The sequence below is a fragment of the Sander vitreus genome, chromosome 11 (genome assembly GCF_031162955.1).
Source record: "Sander vitreus isolate 19-12246 chromosome 11, sanVit1, whole genome shotgun sequence".
NCBI classification, from domain to species: domain Eukaryota; kingdom Metazoa; phylum Chordata; class Actinopteri; order Perciformes; family Percidae; genus Sander; species Sander vitreus.
In genome coordinates this window covers 15,930,420-15,942,796 of record NC_135865.1, presented here as the reverse complement: position 1 = coordinate 15,942,796, position 12,377 = coordinate 15,930,420, and the positions used below count along the sequence as shown (strand labels likewise).

At 38.2% G+C, this 12,377-nt stretch overlaps 1 protein-coding gene across 1 annotated transcript; it reads right to left on the bottom strand.

Annotated features, from left to right (window-relative positions):
* Window positions 1-8,236: 8,236 nt before the first annotated feature.
* cdca7a (cell division cycle associated 7a) lies at window positions 8,237-12,176 on the bottom strand. The gene is made up of 10 exons (XM_078261898.1): window positions 12,065-12,176; window positions 10,969-11,109; window positions 10,719-10,844; window positions 10,425-10,625; window positions 10,221-10,298; window positions 9,935-10,126; window positions 9,702-9,830; window positions 9,453-9,602; window positions 9,228-9,364; window positions 8,237-9,131 (listed from the first exon to the last, which is right to left on the bottom strand). Exons 1-10 carry the CDS (start codon window positions 12,083-12,085, stop codon window positions 9,098-9,100), a joined length of 1,209 nt encoding a protein of 402 aa, XP_078118024.1. The 5' UTR covers window positions 12,086-12,176; the 3' UTR covers window positions 8,237-9,097.
* Window positions 12,177-12,377: the final 201 nt, after the last annotated feature.

Below are 12,377 nucleotides of genomic sequence, written 5' to 3'. Positions count from 1 at the left end.
TGAATACTTTTATTCTTGAACATGTTTTTTTTTAATGTAAAGCCACAAGTTCTAAAAAAGACGTGACCTCGCGCATGAATACGGCTTGATCTGAGGTTATGTATATTTCATGTGTTACTGATTTGTTTTGACAGCGTTGCTTCAGTGTATCCACTCCACTGAAAGTCTTCCCGGGCTTGTCCATTTGCCTGTATAGCCTGGATTCATGGTCGGCAATTAATTGTGTGTTGAAGGGTCTGAAGGAGAGAGTTAATGAAGTAAAAATTAATGAAGCACGTGAGCACCACCATCTCAAGGCTGTAAGATCCTCCATGCCCCATTTATAATGTATGATCTCAATAAAATCAATCCAATGTACCAGTTCTCACTTAGGGTAAGAATAGATTTACAGATTACAGCCGTGTGTTCCCCTGGTCATAATTACACCCAATTTACCCTCCCCCTCCTACAGTCAGAGTGTGCTGCTGGACTCCTTAAGAGAATTTAATGTGAAGTTTCACAACACTGTGCACAGACAATGTCATCGTCCTCCTGACACATCACTGAATACTCAGCTCTGATGCTGCAGGTGCAAAAACCGTCACAACCTCTTCTTAAAAAGTGTAAGGTGTACCAAAGTGTACTGATTTTCTGTCATACGTTCTACGACTCTTTGATGTTTCCTGGTTTGCAGAGTATCTTTTTATTTGATTAAATGTATGTGATATGTGGGAGATTATATGTGATAGCCCTTTCACTTTTTCCTCCACTTCCTGAAGACTTGTTGAAAGTTTGAGGAAGAAAAAAGTGTAGCAAGTTGCCTGTATTAGAGCTCCCCCTTCAGGTGCCATGGAGAACTATGTATCAAAAGACTCCACGATGAGAAGCGGCAGCATTACATTACAGTATGTCAACATTATTTAGCACCAGCATCGATAGATCATGAGCATGTATTGTGTAGACGTATTTTCTTTTCTTTTTTAAATCTTTTTGACAAGGACTGAATTATTTTGGTGGCAAAGACAAGATTTTGTGTCCAATGAAGTATGCAATTAAAATCCCCATTCTAATTTTTCTTACTGTGTTGGATATTGCAAAATGTGCAGAAACATGAAAATTCATCTTCACTATTTACAGCTCACTGTACACTTACTATTGCACACTCACTGTATGTGCATAAGATTATTTGCACAATTGTCATATGGTCTTTATCATTATTATTTTTTTGGTCTTCCTGGAGCTGAAGTTGTAAACTATGTGGAGCCACAAGTACTTTCAAAAACAAACATCCACAATAACAGCCTACCACCTTTACGAAATGTATGAATCCCAAGTGGATAAGAACCTGATTTTGTTTTAGATAAACCCATACAGGCTTTAGACGCACACATAAAAAACAGAATTGTCAAGTTCAGCTGCCTGATGTGCCTCCCCTCCACCTCCATGAACAATTCTGTATTTATAATGTCATCTTATCACGCTCCCCTTCAAGGCAGCAGCAAGTGCACTTATGCCTTTCTTTGTTAGGGTGAGTTGGCAATTTCCTGTAAGATGGAGCAACTGCAGGCAGCCCTTTTCTTTGATAATGTCTCTGACACCTGGACCAAACTGCTGTTTCCATCACTTTGCAGGCTGGAACAGGAGGAAAGGAACATGTCATAAGCCTCCTGCCACCCAGAGTCACTCACTGTGCATTTAACAGCACTCTCCTCACTACACTTTCCATGATGTAGAGGTCAGAGCCAGAAGGGAGATGCTTTTGTGGAAAGTTGTCTTGCTGAGCTGCATCAAAAAAGTATGAACAGTTGATTTAACAGCTCATTTTACTATCAGAAAAGCATTTAGCCCAATTATCTTGTATGTATTCCCTCTAATAACTCAGCTTTACATGGTGTACCACAGTGTACCATGTCACATTTGTACCATGTAAAGCTGGTTATTAAGCAGCAAGCCTGAAAGGGTGTTTATTACAGAGGCCTGACAGATTGATTCCAAATTATAATTAATCAGTTGATTTTGACCCACAGATTGTGATTGTGCCCTGTGAGTTTCATTTATTCAGCTTTTTTTCTGGCTCTACTACAATCACCGTAGACCTGCAGGACTCTCAAGCAAATTAACAGTCTTCACGCTACCCTGCAGCCATAATGAAAATATCAGTCAATCAAAACCCATATTATGCTGTGAAATACTACCACATATCTTCAGACCTGCATACAAATAGAAACTGCAGAATAAGTGCTGAACCTGTTTTAGCTTTATGGCTGGCAGTAGATCAGTGACACAATATTTAAAAGCTGTGCTGCGCTGAGCACGTCCACCTGAAGCACCACTGTCCTGAGATTTTCTACTTTGTTGACGTGTGATAAAACAGATAATCTGGACATTAAGATGCTTTGGGGAAATCCAGGCTTTATTTCTGGAGGTAGGAGAGCAGGGCATGCTGGGATGTGGGGCCCATCTGCGACCTGTCTGCAGGTCTGGTGATGTATAGCTGTGGGCTGGACGGCCACAGTCAGGGCTGTGTGTTGCTGCTCAGTGTGCCATGGCACTCAGGGCACTTCAACCCCCAGTACCTCCTTACAGGTACCCCGCAGCCCGCCACCGCGCGCTACTCATTTACTGCTACACTGGTTTTCATAATTAGCGCCGCAAGGCCTCATTAAATCTGCTCTAATGAATAAATATTGTATTTCATAGCCTGATTACCAGATCAGCTCAATGCTTGAGCGTTGTAAACAATTACTTCCCTAAATATTCATCACCCCAAAGTGGATGATCATTGGTATTTAATACAGGACTAGTATTTTCAAGTGCATCTTTATTATACTAATAATAGTTTTTGAAATGTTCCTTTTGGTGGGGAAAAAGAGGAGTTGTTCAATAGAAGTTACAAAGTATTAGTATCATGTGCTGATGATTTGATGTATTAATGCAGTACAATACAAAAAAACTGCAGTAAATCCTACATTTACTTGTGTTTTTGTGTCAGAGACTGGGTGGTAATTTTTAACCATTTACTATAATTAGTGTTCTGGTGAATTTTATTATATAAGGTTTCCTAAATACAATGTTCTACTCATATAAATGGGACTGGATATAATATAACACAACACTACAAATGTATCTAATGACCATTCATTTTTGTATGCCTAGTAAAATATAACCAGGCATTCTTTTTATGATGTTTATTGTGTCGATATCTGTGTAATATTGCTGATAATATTCTATTTTATTGTTTTGTTTCATTGTTGTCAACAGTTGTGTAATTAATAAACACTAGATTTACAGACTTAATTATGAATAAACAGCAATGAAGAAGACAACTTATTGCATTTGTAAATTGACACAATTATTTGATTACAAAACTAAAAAACTTGAGCTAGTTTGGTCACCGTCCCTTTAGTCACACACCCAAAGTCACTTAGAAGTGTAACTAAACAAATATAATTAAATTACTCAATCAATCAATTTGTCAATGACAAATTCAAACTTCAAAGGAATACTTTGACAATTTGGGAAATAAATTCATATTCTTGACGAGATTTAGATGACGGTTGAAAGTCACTGTGTAGGCGCCATTTTTTTAAAGGCTTGCTGGCTAGCTGTTTCCCCCTTACTGTAATACATCCATGGTTTTCCCCTTGCTTCCAGTCTTTATGCTAAGCTAAGCTAACCAGCGGATGTTGGCCCTACACTACCCGGGATGGGCGTGCCAGGACAGCAGTACTGCTCATACAGCATACGGTATGACGCTGTCGCGGCCCATGGTGACAAGAACGTAACTAGGTCGTCCCGGTGAGTGTGAGCTAACCCCCATTAAAGTAACACTATTAGCTCTGTCAGCACTGTTGCCATTGTTAGCACTGCTAGCCTGCACCATTTTGGCTCAGCCACCTCTATGTTTGCTTGTGACGTCAAAGTGAGAGTCATGTGCAGGCAATCCCGGTCCAGACTCTGAATGTCGTATATAGCACCTTTAATGTAATTGTAATACATGAGAAGCTCACATTGGGGCTAGGACGTATTAGCTAACCTTTGACTGTGAACACCACCCATATCATATATCAAGGAAGAGAAACATGACAGGTAAATTAAAGTGTGTGTGTGTGTGTGTGTGTGCGTGTGTGCGTGCGTGCGTGCGTGCGTGCGTGCGTGCCACCATTACCATTACCATTGCTGAAACAGTAGTATTACATTGTTTGTGGTTATCCTGCATCATAAATGGCACAGCATGCATCAAGTCTGATGAAGTGTGTTATGTTTTGTGTGTAAAATCCTGTGTGAATTCAAAGTCACCATAGTACTGGACCATGTATGCAGACCTGACCCGGAGGACAAATGGATTGGTGAGTCATGGTGAGGGTTTAAAGGTCCCTTTGCACACTTGTCAACCTGGGTGTGTAAGATGGAAAAGTCAATGTTCTGCAGACTAACCTCCCCACACACACCACAGCCACCGTAACTCCTGAACTAGAAACAGAAATTGCTCTTACACAGAGTAAAGCTTCTCAGAGCCACTGTGAGACCAAGACCACAAGGGCATAAAGTCAGCCTACTCATGCCGCAGTGACATATTCTACTAAACACAATTACTATATATAATAATTTTATACTAATTTGATCTATGGCTAAACATCATAATAGCTCCCCACATCCACATATAAACTTCTGTGTCTCTTAATGGCTTTTTTCGACATACTATGCTATTACTGTTTTCAACATAAATTCTTTATACTATGACAATTTTTTTTTATAAAGAATTGACTATGATATGACTTCATAACTTTTTTCAACATACTATACTATGACCTTATTCAACATACAGTACTATACTTATACTTTTTAAGACATGCCATGCTATGACTTTCTAATGGCTTTTTTCAACTTACTATGTTATTACTGTTTTCAACACAAGCTTTTCAGAAACACACTGGCTTAGTGGTTACAACTGTTGCCATTAAGTAATCAATAAGGAATCACTGCACCCAGGTTCAAAACCCAGTCCTGGCTGACCTTCTTCATGAAGGTTTTTTTGACATACTATATTATGACTTTTTTCAACATACTATATACTATGACTTTTTAATGGCTCGTTTCAACATACTGTACTATGACTTTTTTTCAACATACTATACAATGACTTTTTTCAATATACTGTACTATGATTTTTTTTTTAACATTTTATACTATGACTTTTTTATCACTTTTTTCAACATACCATACTACGACTTTTTTCAACATAGTATACTATGACTTTTGAATAGCTTTTTTTCAACCTTGCATACATGAATACTTTGGTAGCACAGTGGATATCATTGCTCCAACAACAAATCTGCAATTATATCAATACAGACTCTGACCCAGGTTCAATACCCAGTCCAGACTGGTCCTTTTTTTTTTTTTTTTCAACATACAATACTATGACTTTTTTTCCGACATACTACACATTGACTTTTTAATGACTCTTTTTGACTATACTATGACTTTTTTATCACTTTTTTTTGACATCCTACACTATGACTTTTTTCAATATACTATGCTATGACTTTTTTATCACTTTTTTCAACATACTATACTATAACTTTTTTCAACATACAGTACTATACTTTGACTTTTTATGACATACCATACCTTTTTTCGACTTACTATGTTATTACTGTTTTCGACATAAACTCTTCGGTGATATGCTGGCTCAGTGGTTTCAACTGCAGCCAATAAGCAACCAACAAGTAATCACTGTAGACCACCCAGGTTTGATACCCAGTCCCAGCTGGCACTTTTCATTACGTTTTATTTCGACATACTATGCTTTGACTTTTTTCAACATACTATACTATGACTTTTTATCACCTTTTTCAACATACTATACAATGACTTTTTTCGATATACTATACTATGATTTTTTAAAAATTCTATACTTTGACTTTTATATAATTTTTTTCAACATACTATACTATTACTGTTTTCCACAAAAAAAAATCTTTGATGACACAATAGGTTACAACTGCTGCCAGCAAGCCACCAACAAGTAGTCCCTGCAGACTCTCACCCAGGTTTGATACCCAGTCCTGGCTGGCCTTTTTCATGAAGGTTTTTTCGACATACTATATTATGACTTTTTTCGACATACTATATACTATGACTTTTTAATGGCTCTTTTCAACATACTATACTATGACTTTTTTTCAACATACTATACAATGACTTTTTTCAATATACTATACTATGTTTTTTTAAAACATTTTATACTATGACTTTTTTATCACTTTTTTCAACATACCATACTATGACTTTTTTTCAACATAGTGTACTATGACTTTTGAATAGCTTTTTTCGACATCACATTTATGAATACTTTGGTGGCACAGTGGATAGCATTGCTCCAACAACAAATCAGCAATTAATCACTACAGACTCTGACCCAAGTTCAATACCCAGTCGAGACTGGTCCTTTCTTTGTTTTTTTTCAACATACAATACTATGACTTTTTTCCGACATACTACACATTGATTTTTTAATGGCTCTTTTCGACATACTATACAATGACTTTTTTGATAGACTACACTATGACTTTTTTATCACTTTTTTCAACATACTATACTATGACTTTTTCAACATACTATACTATGACATTTTACGATGTAGGAAAAGTAGCTGTGCTTAAGGGCACAGCTAATGGGGATCCTATAATAAACTGAACTAAACTAAACTATGCTTTGACTTTTTTCGACATAATACACTTTGACTTTTTAATTTCTTAGTATAAATAACATAAATTAAGCTTAACATAAATTCCATTGGGATACACTGGCTCAGAGGTTAAAACTGCAGCCAACAGGCAACCAATAAAAAATTACTGCAGACTATCATCCAGGTTTGATACCCAGTCCTGGCTGTTCTTTTCCATGATGTCTGTTTTGACATACAATACTATGACTTTTTTCAACATACTATACAATGACTTTTTCCGATATACCATACTATGAATTTTTTAACATTCTATACTATGACTAAGGGCACAGCTAATTGGGATCCTATAATAAACTAAACTAAAATATGCTTTGACTTTTTCAACATACCATACTACGACTTTTTAATTTCTTAGTATAAAAAACATAAATGAAGCTTATTATTTGGTGACACACTGGCTCAGTGGTTAAAACTGCTGCCAACAGGAAACCAACAAGTAGTCACTGCAGACTCTCACCCAGGTTGTATACCCAATCCCAGCTGGCCCTTTTAAATTACGTTTTTTTTGGACATACAATACCATGACTTTTTTTGACAAACTATACTATAATTTTTTTTCTCCAGTTGTATACTTTGACTTTGTCGACATAATATGCTTTGACTTTCAAACAATCGGATCGATAGAATAATAATGAACAACTTTGTTTATTGTGTTAGTCTTTTATCATGCAAAAACATGAACTAGTTTCCAACTTATCAATTGTGAACTTGAAATGGTCAATTTATCACATGTTATTTGTAATTTGTTTGTGTAATACCTTTAGCTTGTTGTTGCTGTTGTAAATTGTAATTATTTGGCCCATTCAAGCCTGCGCAGACAGTTCAGTCACAGCCCATACAAGGAAAGTGTCAACTTTTTAGCCAGATAATATCAGTTTTACCCTCTTAAAAAATGCAATGTCACTATAAACACTGAATGTAGCATGCTAACTGTGGTGGAAAGGTTAATAAACTTCTTCACTCTCCTTAAGATCTTCAATCACCAGCAGCATTTAGGATTTCTCCTCCACGTTTTAATAACAGTAATTACAGCTGCCACTGTCTGGATCGACTGATGGTCAAGTCAAAGGAAACTGATAACATGATTTTGCAGTGATTAACGCTTTAATGAAAATGTGCAGTTAACCAAATGAACACAAAGCAAGCATCACTAGAACATATATTCCCATCAACTGGTAAGCATTACTCTTGCTGTCAAGAGTGCAGTGCCTGATACACACAAGCAGCAGTAATATAACCTCCACCTGCCATTACACTGAAGAATAAGTCTCAACCGATGATTATTTTGAAACAGTATCATATAATCAGAGTGTGTCCTGGTGCAGGTCGAATGAAGTACATTTCAAAGATGAGCGACACAAAGGTTAATTTCATGTCATTTTGCGTAGAGTATTGCACTTCTGAACAGAAAATGCAGGCCATAACTCTATTGCCACTTCAGTGGCACCTTCAACCATTCCTACTTAACAGTGTAAGGAAGAAAATGAGCCAAAGAGACTGGAGCAGAGCGAGAATGTGCTTTAACAGAATAAAATGATTTACAGGTATGAGATTCCCATTAGAGTGTGCTAATTGTTTCCACACCATTAGTGACAGTTATCTAATGAAGGATATTTAACCAGGCACTGTAGTATATCACACAGTTCCTTTCGGTTTAGAAGTGAAAGGCAGTGGACCCAAGTCTATGCCCTTTCCACCTGCACCTCCTCAGCAGCCTGCAGATCAGTGGACCCTTTCTAGAAAACACCCCAACTATAGCAAACATTTTGTTGTTTTTACATTTACACTTTCAGCAGATTTACAAAAGGCTACACTTGTAAAAACACAAGCATACATTTTCAACTAGAAAAAAAAGGCACAATGATGAATCCTTTGGAGGCCAATTCGTGTCAGAGTGGGCAGTGTAAAATCTGTACATTTAAAACAATGTAAAATACAGTAGACCTAATCAAGCCTGACTTTTTGCAGCAGGGAGGATGATTTAGCTATAAAAAGGGATTTCTTTTTTACATGCTATGGGAATATGTACAGCAATTGTCTTAAAAATATAAGCATAAGATCACAGAGGTATGTTTGGACAAGTCAACACTTTAAGGTTGAGAAATTGTCCTAAAGATGTTTTTTGTCCACTTTAGTTCACAATAAACAGAACAAGCAGGAAAACATGTTAAACAAAAACAAAGCAACTAGCTGTATGTGCCTCTTCCAGAGGTCAGCGAATGCTAAATATTTTTGAAATTTCACAAACAGGAACAATAAGCATTGTGTTATAATGCTTGAGACACCATGAACAATATTTGGACCGTGGGTAGGTAAAACTAGTCACAGAGCATGTCAGTCATGTCCAGCTCCTTCCTCCACACTTCACTCGCTGATTTCTTCCATCTCCTTTTTCAAGCTGCAATGAAGATTTGACAATCTCAGTGTTAAAAACTGACATTTAAGTCTAAAACAACAACACATATACACTTGTACTTTGCAATACTCCAGTTACCTTTTAAGGTAGGAGTGCACATTATCAAATCCATGATATTTAGCCAGGTACACCAACACTCCTGTAGCACAGCGACCGTCTCGGGCCCGACAGAAGCTGCAGTTACAGATCCCTCTGCATGGCGGGCACTGCCACTCCTACCAGGGACAATGATTAAGAAGTCCATCAGGGTTGCCCAACACACACACGATCAAATGTGAAACCTTGTACGTTTTAGGTACTCACTGGATTCAGTAGAGCATCACGGACCTCCTCTCCATAGCGGTTACGGAGACAGGGGCCGCAGAACTGGCCCCTCACCCCCACACACTCTGGATTACGGCAGTTGGTTTTGGTGTCAATTGTTTTCTGGCGGCACTGGTGGCAAGTGGACCCCTTAATATAAGAGAAACATGTTAACCTTCAGGCAAAGAGCTCCACTAGCAGATGCAGCCGCTCAAATCATCTCAGCATTACAGTTAATGTGGGACCTACAGTGGAGCTGTTGTAGACTTTTTCCCGCACATTGTGGCAGATGCTCTGCAGCTCCGCCTCCGTGATGTCATCCACAGGCCGCACTACATGAGGGATGGCCTTGGTACCATTGAAGAAACGGCGACGGGGCTGCAAGTGAAATAAATGTAGTTAATGCCTGTACTTTACATAAGGAAGATTTGATGCAACGTGAACGGTGACGAGACATGCAGTCTGTTTGTGATGCGACTTACAGGCTCATCATAGTCCTCACTGTAGCGGCTTTTGCGAACCAGACTAAACTTGTCCTCGGGCTCTTCCTCTGGAGTTGGGCTGGGGGGTCCGTCCACCAGTGAGCGGGACCGTGTGTGGGGACGAGACAAACGCACTGGGTTTCTCCTAAGAGCTCTTGGAGTTCCCATTGCACGCTGAGGTGCTTGTCGAGGCTAAAGTTCAAATAGTACCAATTAATACAGAGCACTGATAAAGCACTGTGTTCCATGGTGAGATGTGTAATAACAAATAGTCAGGTTAAATTACCGTAGTGGATGCAGACATTGCCATCCGTCTTGGGAAGAGTCCGGGTACTTTGTTCAGCTCTGCCATGAGCTTTTGCAGCTAAAAAAATAAATTATGAATGAATGGACAACGCACAACTAAAATGGAGGCTGTTCTAGTCAAAGTTCAGTTTATAGCACTAAATGCTGTAAGTAATTAGTGTGAAATAAATAGAGCAAGTTGTACCATTTCTTTGTTCTCCTTAATATTCAGGGCTCTCTTGTGCATGAAGTTCTCCTCTTCCTCAGAGTCGGAGTCTTCTACTTTAATTTGAGGGAATGGTTCGGATGCAGGCCTCTTCTTGCCTGTCTTCTTGGTAGGGAATGTCATGGCAACCTTCAGGACGGTGGACCTGCGGCCACGTCTCGGAGGTTCAGAGTCTACTTTCTAAGAAAGTACAATTAAAGATTAGATGAAACTTTCGTGACATCTGATGAAGTTCTGAAATATGTTCCAATTGTATTTCTTCTAAGAACGTACCATGGCTTTCATCTGACTGTTGATCTCACTCTCCTCAAACCCGCTGCATGTATCCTCCTCTGATGAAGCCTTAAACATCTTTGGTTTCTCTGCCATCCTCTGCCTCGTCTGTCTTAAGCTGTTCCTCTAAACACAGAAACAATCTTTAGTTGCAGATGGCTTTGCAAAGACCCCACACATTCACAACCACTTTACAGGAATAGGAAGACTATTCCTATTCCTTTAGGAAATAACGAGATTTTATCGTTACCGTATTTGCAAAGCCTCCATCAGAGCCAAAGCTATCACAGCTATCATCAGAGGAAGAGGAGGAAGTTTCCATGGGAACCAGAGGGATGGTGCGGAAGCTCCTTAAACTCATCCTGGTAGATGGAGCCTGTGCTGCCAGTTTCTGTAAATGATAACAGAAGTTATGAAACCATGAGCTTTATTTTTATAGCCCAGCTACAAAAGCGTACAGGAAGGTTTTTGTGTCTATACAGCTTATCAAACTTGATTGTTAACTTTCTGCCTGAGGATACCAGGTGACTGACCTCTGAACTGTGTGGACACCAGAGTATCTGGGTGTGTTACAATTATAGGCACCAACTTCTGAATTAACATTTACATAACCAACAGTTGGGTTTCTTCAAGTGATCTTGCTCTCTAGACATGAAATGGTTTATGGTAAGGCTAACGTTACTAGTAACGATTAATTTCACTGTCAATTATTTTTTTGTGTAATCATTTGTTCTATCAAAATAAAGACTTTTTTAACGTCTAAAGCCCAAGATGACATGTCCACACTGCTTGTTTTGTCCAAAACTCAAAAATAATATTCAGTTTAAGGCTTCCATCATATAAGCTAAAAACCAGCGAATATTAATGTTTTAATGTTTAAAAAGACAGAACGTTAGTTATTGTTTTTGCTTTAACTTTTACTCAAATAAAAGTGTTAAGAGTAACACTAATGTTCAGATCTAACTTTAGTTTATGGGACACAGCCCAGTTGTAAACCTAACGTTAACCAAATGTAACGTTAAGATAGGTCATGTTAACTGGATCGTGCATATTAACACGCTAGCATTAGCTACTGTTCAAGTTAACAGTTTTTATTTATTTAAGTTAACGTTACCTCCTTAACTTAAATACGAGTTACTTGCCCAATCTTAATCCTCGATTTGATCATGTTTCGAGCCAGTGAACTTTGAAACGTTGAATACGTTAACCATTGAAGGAAAAGTATGATTCAAATGGTAACCTAACTATTACAAAGGAATCATATGATGTTTATTATCAAGAGGATAAAAAACCACGATATTGCTGATAATGGTGCAAGTTAAGAAATAGTTTGCTGCTTTTCTTACCTTGGAGCGGGTGAATGGCATTTTTCTTTTAATAATCTTCGCACATAAACAGAGACACAAACACACCGTGCAGCAGCTCTGCCGAGAACAATCAGGTCCTGCAGCTGCAGGCAGTTCCCTCTCTGTTCATTTCCCGCGCCACCGGAAAGTCCTGAAAGATATATAAAATGTCGTCAGGTAGTAACACATTTAATATACTTTTTGTAAGACATGGGAGGCAAAAGTCATAAGCGAAATTCGTAATCAAGATTTTAAAATGCGCTCAATATTTCTTTAGATAAGATATCTTCACACACGTATTTATGTATGAGGC